The 16,981-nt window shown below is 40.1% G+C and overlaps 1 protein-coding gene across 2 annotated transcripts in view; it reads left to right on the forward strand.

Annotated features, from left to right (window-relative positions):
• The window catches only part of glra1 (glycine receptor, alpha 1), a 120,398-nt gene that overhangs the window by 48,696 nt on the left and 54,721 nt on the right, over nt 1–16,981 (forward strand). For both annotated transcript variants that reach the window (XM_087799703.1, XM_087799704.1), the window contains one exon: nt 14,414–14,481. In XM_087799703.1, the coding sequence (XP_087655829.1) occupies nt 14,414–14,481 (68 nt within the window). The remainder of the gene's footprint in view (nt 1–14,413; nt 14,482–16,981) is intronic.

Genomic DNA, 16,981 nt, shown 5'->3' on the forward strand with positions numbered 1-16,981 from the left:
ATGACCTAAAATAAAAAGCCTCTGCCATCACAACTGGCTTTTTCCTTTAAGTCTCTTATGATGAGAGAGCTTCTAACCTTATCGCTAGGCCTCTTATAATCCATTTGTTTGTGTCTTCTCGTTTGGACTACTGTAATAGTTTATTTTTGTGTCTCGCCTGCAGTTAATACAAAACTAGTAGGAGAACTCACATTTCCCAGATCCTTAAAATTATGCACATGGCTACCAGTTTCTTTCAGGATCAATTTTAAAGTCCTGGTTCTTAATTTCAAATCTATTCATGGTCAGGCTCCTTCTCATATCAGTGATCTGATCCAGCCTTACAACCCAGCTCGGGCTCTGAGGTCCGTGGATCAGAATCTACTGATGGTTCCTTGCACATGGTTCAGGACCAGAGGAGAGAAATCCTTCCAGGCTGTTGCTCCTAAGCTTTGGAACGATCTTTCTCTCCCTCAGTGTTTGATGGATCTACTGACTCCTTCAAGAAACATCTTAAGACATTTTTTTTGGTGCAAGCTTTTTTCGAAATCTTCTGGGACTCCTGTGTTTCTCTTATGTCTTGGCCTTTTAAATATTTTAAATTTGTAGGCATTTTAAAATGTGTATTGCTTTTGATTGTTCAAGCACTTTGTGACCCTGGGTCTAGAAAGGCGCTTTACAAATAACCATTACTTTCTTCCCACACAATCTGGGTCCAGGGTTGAAAAAATGACATTCTCTCATCAATCAGTTGCCGATCAGGTGTTTCTAAACAACAAACATTTTGATCTCTAATGCCTTAGTCGATTTCCCTCGTAATTCCCTTCCTCCTCTACCACCGTGTGCCACTGCATCACCGGATGAATCATCCCAACCGCCTCGGCGCCGAGGTGTCACTTATTGGTGTGTAAATTGGGCATCGGGAGAGGAGAGAGTTAAATAAAGCCAGCGAGATAATCCCTCGATAGCTGTGTTTTACAACCCCTCCTCAGGCTTGATAACGACGCCTTCCTTCAATCCAACACCTTTTCCTCCTCCTCTCTTGTACGAGCATGAGGTGGGCTTGATTTATGCTGTTTCATTAGTTCCACTTGGCAGTCCAGGTATGCCGCGGCGGGACGGTGAAAGTAATGAAGATGTCAGTGGGGAACGTTGATGTGTTGACCAGTTAATTGGTCCCTGTAAATGCAGGAGCCGATGATGAGGGATCTAGTGGGGTACGTGGGTTTTGAGAGGAGGGCTGGAAGCCCCCGCGGGCCCCAGACTGTCTGCAGCGGTAATTGGATAAATACAGCAGAATTCCAGATTGTTTCCAACGATACGGAGAAAAAAAGCGGGCGAGAGAAAGTGGTGAAAAACAAGAAAGTTGTGTTTATCGGGGATCGATATTCGTTTTGTGTCTGCGAGCGTGGAACTTTCTCTCTCGCTGGATTTGCTTGATTGATTTCTCCTAGAGTCCAGTGTCCTCACTGAACTTTTGTTTTCCATCCATCAGGGAGCGACTTAATGACTTAGAGCGTTGATCTCTTTGAGTAAACATGGAAGCTTCAAACCCACCGGTTGTTTGCTTTCCTACGACAAACTACAACTACGAAGAAAGCACAATTAAAGTATCTTATTAACTCGCTAACATATTTAGCATTACCGTTTCCCTTGACAATCCTGGATAATATTTTCAATCATAATATCATACAACAGGTTTTCACGTCTATATATTACATAATGAACGTCACCAAAAGCTAAGAATTGAATGTATTATTTTCATGTGAAAACAGACCCTATACTTTTTAGCGTAGATGATAATGTATTCAGTTGTTTCAATATTTTGTGGCTCTAGCAGTTGGTTTCAAAAGTAAAAAGGTTGGTAAAGTAAAATACAAAAATTATAATATCCAAATGTGTCAACTTACAAACTTACAAAATCAACCCCAGTTAACCTCAACAATTACTTCATTATGCTAATATATGCACTATTAGTAATTACTTTATAAAGTTTTCGACCCGTCTGAAATCTCGGAGAACGATATGTAACAATTATGTCAACATTATGACGTAACAATGGCTTCACTCCTCCTCCAGCCACCTGTAATAATGCCCCTCTTTGTTTATACAACAAGTACCTTGGAGGTGGAGTTTCTAGAGCTGACGCACGGTGACAAACAAAGGTGACTGACTTATCACAGTAGAATAGGTGTGGTCATAGTAAACAAGATTTAATCTTTTGTGTGAAACAGACACAAACTGATCAGTACAATAGAGGTCCAAGATCTATTTAGGAGACACTTAAATTGACACATCAGTTGCCCTTCATCTTATTTTGAAAGCTGCCCTCAGTCGATAGTCTTATATGTTGAAAGAGTTTCATAGGAATGAACGTCTGAGGCGTTACGTTCGTTCAACATCGTGATTGTGGATAAGGTCAATCACAACAATGACCAGCGATACTGCAAAAAAAAACAACTCTTAATTTCTTCTTCCGATTTCACAACGACCTCTCTGAAGTGCAGAGGCAATAATCTCTTCTCATTTTCTCTTTGCAATAATACAACTAATTTTGTTAAGAGAACAAGAATCGTCTTTGCTCTCCAGCCGGGATTACAACGTGATTGCGTATCGCTAGCAGGCGGACGAGCTCATTTGCTCGTTGTAAACTTCCGCGGCGTTGATGGGATTTTAACATTAGCTTGATGACCACAGTCTCTGAAGTATCATCAGTAGTTTTGTTTTAGGCACTAGAAGCGTAAGCAAACTTTGTCCAAATGGCACATTCTCAATGTACAGCTGTCAGAATTTGCATTAAAAAGTATTCAGATCGTTTGAGATGATTTTATTATGCGAACGATAGAAAAAAAAGGTCCGTTATCTCGCGACGATTCATCTAAAAAAAAAAAAAAACAATAACCATTTCACCAGCCTCCTCTGACAGATTTCCTTCCCCGAGTTGTGAAAAATGTAAATCAGCTCCTGCAGACAAACGAACACTGAAACAGCCATCAGTGTGGAGCCGAGCACTCTGAGCTGACGAAGGAGTTTCACTTTAGAGGAAGGTGTGTCTGAAAGGATCAGGAAAAAAAACGACTAATCCCAGAACAAGACAACTTTATTCGCTAGCTTATCTTAATAGTCTCCCCCAGACTGTAACTAATTCTTGATTTATTGCCTCGGTATCCACACTATTACCTTTTATTTTACTTACAAAAGTCTTAAGTCGAGTATGATATATCCTGTAATAGTATTCCACAGATAGCAACTGTCGCTTGTTTTATCAGTCTTCCTTGGACGTATACCTTGTGTCTTTGCTCTACGGACTGTGACCATAGTTCTGCCATAAACTGTGACCCTCTCACGTTTGCTCGTTTTATAAGTCTCGTAACACACTTAAGAAGTGTTCCATGTACTATGAATCATTCTAGCTTGGTACCTTAGTAAGTAGACCATTTCAAAAGCCTTCTTTTGACTTTTATCTTCTCTTCCAGGTTATTAGTCTTCACGGGACAGTGACCTGGTCTATTTGAGTCTTCCTTCTTCTGTACTATACATTAATACAGAAGGAACCATTTCTTCCTCGTCTTTTTTAGTGTTACCCTTAACGCAGGGGTGGGAAAACCGGTCCTCAAAAGGCGCACTGCTTGGTGTAAATGTACTTGTGTCCTTAAAATATTAAGTGTAAGAAAGTAAGTAACTGTTATTTGTAAAGCGCCTTTCTCAAACCAGGGTCACAAAGCGCTTGAACAGTCAAAAGCAATACACAGTTAAAAATACCTACAAATTTAAAAACTCTAGAAGGTCTTGCAAGACACATAAGAAAAACACAAGAGTCCCAGAAAATCAGGGAAAAGCCTGCACAAATAAAAAGGTCTTAAGATGTTTCTTGAAGGAGTCAGTAGATCATCAAACACAGAGAGAGAGGAAGATCGTTCCAAAGCTTAGGAGCAACAGTCTGGAAGGATTTCTCACCTCTGGTCCAGAAGCGTGTTCAGGAACCATCAGTAGATTCTGATCCACAGACCTAAGAGCCCGAGCTGGGGTGTAAGGCTGGATCAGATCAGGGATGTAAGGAGGAGCCTGACCATGAATAGTTCTGAAAGTAAGAACCAGAATTTTAAAATTGATCCTGAAAGAAACTGGCAGCCAGTGAAGAGTTTTAAGGATCGGAGAAATGTGAGTTCTTCTACTAGAGCATTGTATTAACTGCAGGCGAGACAGCTCCTTCTTCTTTAGACACATAAATAAACTCTTACAATAGTCCAAACGAGAAGACACATGGATTATAAGCTAAATCATGTTGTGACACCATTTCCCTAAATCTAGAGATTTCTCTCAGTTGGAGGAAACCTTTTTCGCTTATTTTTTGCAGTCTTGTACTAGAGACATAGTATATAGTATATAGAAATAATAGAAACAAGTGCAGTAGCGCCCCAATTTGGGACACACCACAAGACTCTATGGACCTTGCTCCATTAGTATTTCAATGGTCTCCCCCAGACTTGTTTACATCACGTGACCTCCAGTTGTTCGATTCCCCAGACCAAGGTTCTAGGCTACCCTTGCATGGTTCAAGCTTCCCCCTCGGGTCTTTCTCAATAATCCTCTACTAATGAATAATTTCTCATTAATAAGTCTTTCTTCAAAAGGTCAGAGCCTCAAATCGAAAATATTGAAGACACAGGAACCATTTTAGAATCCTAATAGAAAGCGTTCTCTGCTGAATTCTGCCGGACTCACGCTAATCAAACATAGAAATATGATTAATGACCTCAGACTCATTTTTTTTTTAAGACTTGTTATCTGAAGTTAAAAGTGCAGATCTCGGAGGGAGGCAGTATTTGACGGACGATTCCGAGAGGAGATGCTTCAGTACTTTCTGGAAGAATGAAAGGCAAGGTGGTTCTAGGTGTTTACAGTTTATTGATCCTGATTTTGCTGAATTATTTGGGGAGCACATCTCCTAGTTTACCCGAGAACACCACTAAATTCCCTCAGATTATCTTCTTGCAATGGAATAACAAAGTATAAATGAGTATGTAGACACACTAGCTGTGAAGTTGACCATTTGAAAAAATGTTTTGTCCTTATCCTCTACTTACAGAGAGCTGGTACATATTTATGTTATTTAAATTAGTCGCAAAGCAAGTGAGATACCTTCATTTTTTATTCAGTAACATGCGAGCTTCTATCTCATCTGTATGCTAACACCACTTCCGTCTCTATTGGCAGCAACAGTGCTCCCTGCAGTCTGTAGCACCTGGTAACTCCCGCTAGCATATGGCGGCAGTTGTACGTCGATTTCCCTGTGGTTTTGTCAACGCTTCAATTCAAAATGCCTCTCCATGTCACAGTTGGAATGTGTGTGTTGAAAACTCTCGGGGCAGAACTAAGCCCAGAACAGGAAATATGCTCCTCTGTTTATGCAACTTTAACTGAGACCATAACTGCCTCCATCATTGGCTCGGCTAACACTCAAAACACTCAAGCGAACCGGATTTTTACACTTGGAAAAAAAAGGTGCGAGCCTCAGGGGGTGAGTTAAAATCCCACCGCAGAAGGATTAATAATTAATAAGGCACTTCCCCGGCAGGTGTATCCGCCTGTCCTCTTCACATATTTGGACACTTCTACCTCGCGAAGAACCCTTTTTTCACCCCCCACTGCTGGATCTCCTTGCAGAGAAGCCTGAACAAGAGTGTTGAAAAAATGATGACTCTGTCGCCAAACACTGAGGGATTAAGATATTCTACCACTTTTTTGGTCAATATAGAATATTTACTCCAAAAGTTTCCAAAAGTCACCATTAATCCAGGAACAACAAGCCGTTTGAAACAACACCGTCGGGTGCAAATACATATTCGATCCTCCATGTTTTTAAGCTAAAGATTCGGACGAAAAATATAGCGTGTAACACGCTCTGGGAAATCAGCGAGCCATTTCCGCATGAGTGTTGCATTCAAAATATACAACTTTATTATAGAACCAGGTGACATAGTGTCTCTTAAAGTCTAAAAGCATAGATTTTATGAAAGATAAGAGGAAAATAATTTGTATATAAAATACACAGACTCCGTTATTTGTTTTCCTATTGTTTTGAAACTCAATGAGACCATACATTCTTAGCTATATAAATACAATTATGTTGTTTACTTTTACTTTAAAACAGGAATCAGGAAGTTTTCTAGGAGTATATGATCAGTTGAAACATTATTTTGCCTATGATAAACTGTGAGTTTCCTAAATAAACCTACGTTTTGCAGGTGAAACGTTTTTTACCACGATCATCTAAACATACAAACAACTGCGAAAATGGAAATGCTGGCCAACAAAAACTTTCCCTTGAACGTCTTTAAAGTAGTCTTGATTTTAACCAGTAGATGGTAAAGACACATTGAATATTCTTTCTCTAATCTTAAACCTAAATTAAGTGCTTTGAGACTCAAAGAGACGCTACGTCACCTGTTTTTTAAATAAAGTTGTGTATTTTGAATGCAACACACATGCACAAATGGATCACCGATTTCCCAGATCGTATCTATCTATATTTTTGTTCCAAACTAGTTCCTGTGAAAACATGGAGAGTTCAAATATGTCGAAAATATGTCATGCGTTCCCGGATCGTGTACTGACAAGGCTGTTTCCTTATGGCGTCATTTATCTCAAGAGGGCATTTAAGGGGTCTTTTAAGGGGCTGGATAGAAGTATATCAAGAGAAGAGATACCTACTAATCCTTAATGACCTGATCCATCAACCGTTTAAGTGAAGTCACTCCAAGTGTTATGAAAAATTCCAGAATGACCAGCTTCTCTGTGGATCGCCAACTAACCGTTGTGGAAGTGTTTCGGCATCCCAAAGTTCTTATGAACCACGTTGCTCTTGAGCTGGGGTAAACACCACCACGTTGCCTGCTGGGAACAGTCCAACCATAAGGACTTTGAGAGAAGCCCTTCAGCTTGTTCCAATACCACTGATAGTATTATCAATGTTACTTTTGTTCCTCTTCCGAGGTTGCTATCGAACTGGTAGTTGCCCTTTAGGACGCTCTGTGCTTTAGGATTAGCTTGTGGTTATGGTGACCCATGCACTCAAAGCAGTCGTAAGGAACTACATGGTCCACCTTTTTGGGGGGGCTAACCATCTTCCTGAATGGCATAAAGATTGGCCGCTATTTGTATTAGGCAAACCTTTTTTCCGTTCCAAGATTTTCAATTTTCATGAGAGCATAGAATGTATTTTGACCCTGGAGGGAAGATGAAGCAGCTTCAGAGAAGTCACAAACCTCTCCTGTTGTTTATTCTGCCATGGTTTGTCATATTTGTCCTTAATTAAAGTGCTGCTGCAAACCTCAGGAGGCTCCGGCGCAGTCGTCGGCCTTGGCCGGGGCCTCGTGAGCATGTGCTCCACAGCCGGAGAGAGATTGTTGTGTACAACAAGTGAAAACAACTTTTTCTTCAGCCGACACGCCAAATGCTATCAACTTCAAGCCGAAAACCACAACATTTTTTATTCCCGGAGCGTTTAAAGTTGTCTCTGCTTCCTGTTGTGTCACTTTTTTTTCTTCTGACATGAGTATGGTATCTGCTTTTTAGGATTCATTTTAGTGTTATCGGTGTGTGCACAGGCCGCGGCGTTGTTGTCACTTTTCATCGCTTATCTAGAGACACGTATGTTTCGCCGCTGTCGGGTATTTGTTTTCTCATTTTACGCTCGAAGAGTTTGTGTGTTTTGTCACGCCGTCGCTCACGTGTGCCCGGCGTACGCGTCGCGAACGTGTGTCGGTTTATTAAAACCAGCCGGTCGGTAAAGTGTAACGCAAAATATTGTTCTCTGCGTGTAGATGTTTGAGCTTGAGTGCCGATGGAGATGAGGAGGGGAGGAAGGTGATGGAGGCGTCTAGATACTGTAGCAAGGAGTCAGGCGATGAGAACATGACGATTTAGTGATGAAACTGAATTTTGGGGGAAGTTTCGAGATGATGCAACTCAATGTTTCTCATACAAATATGATGCATACAAATACATTTTATAGCAAACTAGCTGAAATACCTGACTTTGTCTGGGTATAAAAAATACATTTAATGTTTTATATATGGTATACATTTCATTGAAATGCAAGCTGCTCTATCTATCCATCCATCCATCCATAGGTGTAGGAATGTAGCAAAATTAATATTTTTATTTTCTACAATACTGTATCAATATTTGACAGCACTTTTATTGATTATTAATAATTCATGATTTACAATTAATATTTGGCTTGCAAATCACATTTACCATAGTTTTTATGGTATATAGTTCAATAATCAGTGTGTAAAATAAATTAAACATTTCTATTTTGTACAATTAACATGCAGATATTCACATTTTTATGTTGTATTTAAACCTCTGGCCGCTAGATGGCAGCAGTCATTCTGCATTCCGCAGATAAATGAACATTTAAACCCCACAAGATCGCGGTGATGACTGAGGACGAGAGTATACAGTCAATTCCAGCTATGTCAAAGCTGATGTTCGGACGTATTTTGTTTTCAAAACAAATGAAAGCAGATACGACTTCGTCAAGATTCATGTGATCTGCAACACCAGAGTCAAGTACTCGACAATACTACAAATATATCCTTGTTACTACAGTATCACAATATATCGTATTGTTGCCCCTGTATCGTGATACATATCGTATTGCCAGACAATACACACTGCTATATAGGTAGATAACAAAAGGTAAAAATATATTAAAAATTGCCTTTTTTTTCAAATTCAAAACAGTCATGTAAACTAGGGATACACTAAACAAAATAATATTTAATAACATGGATTGTCAAATTTTATTTAGAAATGTATGTTTGACAAGGAACCTCTTTGCCTCCATTTTTAATAAACAATTTACTTAGTAATTCAACGTCAAATGTTTATGTCTTAACGAACAATTCAATAAACTCAGAGTCATCGTCGAGTGAAAGCGAGAAACACTCAAACGCTTTCCTCTCTCTGACGGTGAACAGTTGTGCAGCGAACCGCCGTGTCGGATAGAGACGTATTAATTCAGAATTAGCGCCTCGCTTTCCCCGACTCAGCGTCTGCGCGTCACAGAAAAGACGCAGCGGAAGAAGACAAACGGCGACGTCCCTCCGCTCGCCTCCAGCTGCCGGAGACACTTTGAAGGAGGACAAAGCCGGGATGTGTCAGGAGACGCCAGTAAGACCCGCAAAAGCCATTCAGAGAAGGGAACACGGTAATAATGTTCCTGCTGCTTTATGGATAAACACTGTGGATGAAGCCAGACGTATCGGAGCGGCCCCCCCGCCGGGTTCTTAGAACCTCGATACATCAACGGCTCCTGACAGTCGGCTCAGTGGCAGGGATCATTAGTGGAAGTAAACGCTCACAAAGTTTGATCCTGGAAATGCTTCTTGGAGCGTATAGATTTGGCAAATATGCAGAAATGGAAGGGAAAAACGACTGAATCCGCAGGAGCTCCTCCCGCCCCCTGCTGGCTCTAGTTAACCCTCCTCTGCTCACGAATCGGGGTTTGCACATCTGAGTGAAGACAAGTCTCATGCTGTCGACAGAGCAGGTTAAAAAGAAGCTGCGTGGCTGAGATGATCTGAACACAAATACCTGATTGATCACTTTTGTTTATTTACTGTAACAACCTCCACCCCTGTACGCGTATTTCTGGAAGCGAGGGGAGGCATTTATCTTGATCTAGAGACAACACAAGGGATACCACCAACACATTTGTTTTCGGGGCCTTTGGGTCACCTTGACCCAGAGATAAACATGAACAAAATAATTTTGTTTCCCAGGTTACAATACTGAGATATTACCGACTGACTTCGAGATGATTCCATGGATCAAAATGGGATCCGCCAGGGAAATATCAAGTTCTTCATCCAGTTAGCTGGGATTTTTTTTTAAAAGAAAGAAAAAAAAAGGATGAAAGTACTTCAAAATCAACTGAAAAAAAACGGAAAATGTTTTAACTACAAAAAATATATAGTTGACCATAAAAAGCAATCAGCTACCAAAAAATTGAATGAGAAAAGTTATGTGTAAACCAAAAGTTCCAAAAGAAATAGAAATAATTTATTAATTATGAAAATATATCTATACAAAGTACATTTTTAATATTAAATAAACGAAAATGTACAGCTTTAAACCAAGAAAATCAGGAGAAGATCATTTGTCCAATAGTAAAGGTTTCCCACAACGTTCAATTCTAGAAAAAAAGAAAAGATTTGCAAAAAGGGAAATATCAACTGTAGACAAATCTGCTCTTTAAATAAAAGTTAGTAAAGCATTAGAGAGAATTAATTAAATCAATAAAAAGTAATCATTGTAAAGAAGTCAAAATCAAAGAAGAAGGTCATCTGGAGAGAAGAAATGCAGGAGGAAATAATGTACAGTATTTAGAGTTTAACAAAGAAAGAAAGTCTAATGTTTGAAAGTGTGTCTGTAGAAAACATTTGACTGTAAAACGAAAAGTAAATATGATAAAAACAAAGACTAGTTAAACAGTAGTAAGTTATAAGAATTTTCAAACGTAGAAAGGACTTCTGAACTAAAAAGCCTAAAGATCGGAGGCAGAAACCTGGAGTAGAACCGAGCCCTCGTCCATCTGATGCGACCCACAGTTTCATCTCTCTTCTTCATCCCTCCCGAAACGTCTCAGTTCTAGTCAGCGTGAAACAACCCGGCCCACCATCTTTGTTGTAGTCGCATCACTTCTTCGGCGGCGCCATCTATCACGGGGCGAAGTAATTGAACCTCTTACTCTGACAGTTTTACTGTCTTTGCTGGACCCGTTCAGCGACGCTGCAGTTATTTCTCCGCAGCTACAGTGGAACTCATTTCATCTGCGGTTACTTTCATTTGGAGGCAAAGCAGACTGATTTAATACCGGATCTTTTCTTATTCCTTCTGTTTATTTCCTTCACCCACGAAACTCCCGTGAGTGATCCATAGTTGGCTTTAATTAGACACTGTAAATGTAAGTCGCGTAAGGAACGCTCGCCTCTGGCCAGATTTAACGATTCTTTTTTTTATGATTTTTTCCCTGCTCACTGTACATCTTCGACCCGATGACTCTCGGGTTGCGTGTGTGAATGGATGTGAGTGACTCTCCGACTCTCCCCAGTGGCCCGCGGCGCTCTTCAGACTGTGACAGGGAGAGTAATTGGCCATCAAAATAATCCAGACCCCTTCCTTCATCCCCAGCTAGCTGCCGGCTACCCAGATTAGACAGAGTTTAGCAGGGGGCGGGGGGGTGGGTGGGTTTCGTTGGAAGTGTGTGTTTGCATGTCATGCAGCTTGACCCGAAGTTACATTAACATACTTAGAGAGAAACCCAGATACCAGGAAAAACGCCTAAGAAAAGTAAAACGAGGGAGCAACTTGGTAGAGGGAGATTAGAAATGAGTAAATTGGGGAAAGTTTGGAGAAAAAGTGGACAAAATTGTAGGAAGACGACCAATAAGGATGGATGTGACTGTTACCTGAGAGTTAAACCTGGTTAGTATGAGAGCAACTCATGCCTGCTTTTTACCCAAGTCAAAGATTATATTCAGATTTGAACTAGTTGATGAAAAAGATGTACTTCTCTTTGATAAAGTTTCTTAAGTAAGTTAAGTATTTTTTCAGCGTTTATCTGTCTGTTACTGTAATAAAGTGAAAGTTCACCCCAAATTCTAATTTCACTCATTTTCTACTCGCTCTCATGTCGACTAAGGGTTGGAAATATTGTCAGAGTAATACGTCCTTTTTTAGAGTTACAAGCAGAAATGTATGTCCGAATGACTTCCAGTGTCTACTTTCTACACTCGGAACTTGCACAATATCGACCGGGAGTGTTTCCTGTCTGTGTAGCATGTTAGCCTTTTAGCTTCCGCTACAAACTGGCATAAAATATAGACTTGTTAATTTTTTTCTGAATAGTTCCTCTTGTCGAGGCTTCAATACAACAGGGACGTTACAGCCGAGCACTATGGAGGTATTAAAATGTTTTTAAGTTCTTTTTGGACGAGGAAATTAAATTAGCGTTGCCGTCGTACTGATGCCTATAACTGCAAAAACACATGGATAACTCTGAAAATAATCCCAACCTTGAATCGACATGAGCGTGAGAAGAAAATTTGATGCTTTATGCATTTTGAATTTCACTCTCTAGTTCAACCACTCTCTGGTTATTACGACTACTCTGTGATGTGCAAGCGAGTCTGGAATTCCACTGGCAACCGTCAAATAAATGTAGGGCAATACTTTTGGGTAATAAAAAATATGGTTGGCTCTTTCAAATGATTCCGTGGTGAGAACTCCTTGAACATATTGTGTCATGTTTTATACTTTAACTAGGGTCATTTCCTCTGGTTGATTTCATGTGTTCAGCAAGTTATTTTTGGCCTTTTCTGCAGGTTTTTTTGCACTTTTCTTATGACCGTCATATTTACATTTTTTCCTCATTTAGTTGATCTTGTTTTTTCCTTTATATGCTTATTTTCCTGTACATTTATATCAGTAGATAACTCATTTGCTTCATCAGGAGGAATAAGGAGCCGATGCAAGTTTCTCTGGTTGCTCTAAATTCCCCTTTTTTTGTCTGCCAGGGTTAAAGTGATCATTTAATCTTCACTCATCTTCTACTCATCATGTCGACTAAGTGTTTGGATTAATTTCAGAGTAATCTGTTCCTTTTTAGAGTAATAAGCAAAAATGTAAGTTCATTTTAATGTAGCGTCCGATACTCACTTATCGTAGTCGTAAAATTCTCGGAAAAAGAAACACTTAAAAAAAAATCAAAATACCTAAATACTGCTCATCTGTAACACCCATATTAACAATATTAAAAGCCTCGACAGCAGAAGCTACCAGGCCATTAGCGTAAATCTTGGGCATGCGCAGTTTTGGGTGAACTATCACTTTAACAGTATTTCCTCCTTATAACTGTCATAGACTAGTCTTTTGTAGACAATAAGGAAGCACTTTGAGGCTAGCCTGTTAGCTATACTGCAAACTGCAGCAAGGATCCCAAAGTTTCCAATCAACGTCTGTATATTTATGGGAGGAAAACGGGGTAACTGGAGTAAAACCCACACAAACAAGGGGGGAACATGCAAATTCCATACAGAAAGGTCGCAGGTGGCTCCCCCCCAGGCTTGGAGTGAACCTGCAACCTTCTTTCTATGAGGCACATGCTAACCTCTGCACCACCGTGCGCCCAGTATTCACATCTTGTTAAATAAATCAAAATTAAAGGAAGGGTAGATGATCTTCAAAGTGATGTGAGAAAGTTACATTTTTTAAATCAAACAGTACGACACAACACTATTTAGAACGTGAGTATGAAACTGCACAGGAAACTGAACAAATGGCAGTTGAGTTGGATTGAGATGTCGCCATCCAATAATATCAATTGGCAGCTTAAAATGAGTGTCTTTATGTGTGTACGATGTTTTTACGGTACTGAAAGTGTGACAGGTGGCCCTGATTCATCGGCTGCAATTGGAGTGTGAATAGGAATTCTAGCAAAATAATTTTAAAAAAAATGATCCAGGAAAAACAGAACTCCTATGCTTCATTTAAAGAAAGATAAAAAAAAAAAAAAAATTCATACAAATGTAATAAAGATTTCTTTACAGGACAGAATCTGTGTGGAGAACTTTGAAGGGGATTTGTTGGAGATTATGCATGGACCGTATCCGATTTTCCTTTTAAAGTCACAGTCAAATTAAATCTAACAAATGGATCTCGTGGGTCGAACAATATCAAAGCTCAGAGAACGCCGATGACAAACAAGCGTGTCCTCTCGCGGACGAGACGTTACGCTCAAGGTTGTTTTCATATGGGCCAGTCAAGGTGAGCGTAAATAGCATTTGGGCCTCCTGCGGCCGCCCCATCGATTCACTGTATTACCAGGTTGTACAAACACAAATGGGATTACTTGGCGACAGCAGTGGAGTCGCGGCGAGGATCGAGGAGGGCAGCCAAACAAAGGGGGGGCCGACTCTCATCTCTATTGAGGACTGGAGGTTGACTTTAAGAGCTAAACCACTCCTGTGTGGATCACCTCTAGATATAAAAAACATCCCAACCGCTTTAGTCATGATCCATGGTGACGACTTTGACGACAAATAAAATAGAATAAGAGTCTTACCTGACACGACGACTTGAGTCGACGATTTTTCTTTCTGTGGAACAAAGAAGTTATTATTGATTTTAAAGAAACTGTTTAATAACAAGAGACATATTTGTGGACCAATCAGGAAGCCGTATTTCTAGGCTCTTTATGACCATGTGACATTTGCTGTAATTCGCCGACGCAATTATTCATTTAAACCGCTTTCGAAATGTTGCTGACTTTGTTCCCCGGCTATAAATAAGCTGTTGTGAATCAACCTCTCTCTTTCTGTGTCTCTCCCCCATCCCCACAACCCCCTCTCTCGCACCACAGGTCCACCAGTAAACGTAACCTGCAACATTTTCATCAACAGTTTCGGGTCCATTGCCGAGACAACAATGGTGAGTCAACAACTCCTGTGAATCCACTTTAATTATGTTTATCCATTTGTGCGTGAGCAGCTAGCAAACAAAAAAAAAAAAACCTTCTTGCTAGTTCGAGCAATTATTCCCCCTAAAAAATGGACCGATTTTCATTCGGTTTTTTTTATTGCCTTTCAAAATTAAAGGCCTTCCATCGCATGATTGTCGAGAGTCGTCTTCGCCTCATTGAGTCCGTCTACACTTGAAGGGAAGGCAACGTTCCGCCGTTCATTTGCATAACAACACAGCGTTGCGAGAGACGGGACTGAAATTTGGACTCGTACAATACACAGAAAATCCATTAGTGTTGATATAACTGAGGCGTCAACCTTCATGCAGAAGAAGATCTGTGTGTGTGTGTATGTGTGTGTGTGTGTGTGTGTGTGTGTGTGTGTGTGTGTGTGTGTGTGTGTGTGTGTGTGTGTGTGTGAGGGAGAGAACACAGAGTGGATTTCAGTAGGCATCTCTAAATGTCACATTTCCGTCTCCCTTAAGGATAGACGCAGACAGAAAAGATCTTAAAAGATTGGAGTTTTAAAATAGAAACGTATAAGTTAAATTAGATTCATCATTTCAGAATATATCGATCCAATACTCGTCCAAAACTCATTCTGTAACTTGGTGTAGAGATGGGTAGATTTTCACATCTAAACAGATACAGTACCAATACCAGGGATCTGGGAATCGATACTGCTACCAATTAACGGTACTTTTATTATAATTACTGTCAACTATAATTCAATAGTTTGTTTCATACTGAATTGACTTTTATTTTTCAATTGAGCACACTTTTTTCTCAACATATACGGAGGGGAAACAAACCACCGAGGATGGAATGAAACTAAATAAAGGTATAATATTTTACAATTTGAAGTGCTGAACAGTTAAAACTAAGTTAAGTTAAAACTACATGCGTTGCAGAATGGTTGCCTTTGTGCTTGGTTCTGTATTTCTATTGCTTATTATGTGTGTAATCTTATTTCATTGTTTTATTCAGTACGGACACCAATAACGAATTCCTATGTTGAGTTTACAACACTGGCAACACAACTTTCTGGTTCTGAATTCACTTACATTTTATTAAAAGTGTCAATTCGTATCAGTTATTTCAGTACAGTTTATGGTTAAAATAAGTTTATAGAATTGTCTTGGTTTTTTTACAACTCTTATTTATGAAAATCAACATAATATTCTCGGGGAGGATACAAGCCTGTTCCACACTGACTGTATGTCTGCTGTAAAGAAGATTTGGTCTGAAGGAGTAGACAGACCTGTAAATTAAATAAATTAAATAATTTCCAATTACGTGACAAAGTAGGCGGAAACAATGATAAAACATGTAAGTTAAACATGCTGAGTTTAAGACAAATCTTCAGCTTCCTGGAAAAAGGAAAAATACTGCAGCATGTTAAGTCTGAAGCTCTTCACTTACTCACAGTTACGATGATGCTTTCAAGTACCGAAACAAGAAACCGTTGAATTAATGTGAATCTGGACCTGGTAGAATCCACTTGATTTGGTGGATACAAAAGAAAAAAGTATAGAAATGCGCCACCCATCTTTACCTTGGCACCTCTCGAGTGATGATTCCCTGCCTATTGACGGATTCTTATTTCACTAGGGAACGATGCAATGATAGCGACTGAATAGGGAGCCGTTACACCCCCAGTAAGGTTTCTAATGTAGACCAACAAAATCGTTTTTCTTCTTTTTTGTGTGCAGCCATTAGCCCACAATAAGAAAATCCAAATCCAAAGTGCGGAAAGTTCCACTATGAATGAGTGCTAGCTGAAAGAGGGGCAATACAGTGGACTGGGAAAGGACAGCTTGGGTTTGGGCATTGGTCTGCAGCAAGGAGCAACCTCTTCCTGCTTCAATAAACCTTTTGCACTAGTTTCGGTGTTGACTTGTGATGGATGCTAAAGGTGATATTTTGATCCGACACAGCTAGCACTTCTGTTTTAGAATAAGGGTTCAATTTCAGACTGCAAAGAAGTCGTGGCTCTTTTTTCTTAAGCCACTAAACTGCTTAAAGAATCAGTGCGACTCTTCTTTTCAAAGCCGTGCAGGTACCGATCCGGGGCTCAGAGCGAGTAAGGAATGACAGCGATCGATAGGATTGTTACTGATGAAACACAGATAAGGGTTTCAAAATCCAGACGGAGACGACAAACGAGAAAGTTCTTTGTGATAATAGTTTAAAAAGGCTGCAGGAGGGTAAGGCACAAAAGAAGGGACCCAAAAAAAAAAAGAAAGGGAAAGACGAGGGTCAGCACCGCAGGGAGAGGAAGGGAACAATAGAAGGTGGAGGAGAGGAAAGAGCAGGCTCAGTAGAAAAAGTCACCTGCGGAGAGTGCGAGGAGGAGGTTATCCCTAACTGAACCTGCGCAGACATGCATCGCTGCCCTGGAACTGCTGCCCGCTGCAGAAACGCCAGATTGCAGTCTAGAAACGGAGCTGCGACCCAGTTGAGAAACAA

Source organism: Callionymus lyra, chromosome 9 (assembly GCF_982586985.1).
Source record: "Callionymus lyra chromosome 9, fCalLyr1.hap1.1, whole genome shotgun sequence".
NCBI lineage: Eukaryota > Metazoa > Chordata > Actinopteri > Syngnathiformes > Callionymidae > Callionymus > Callionymus lyra.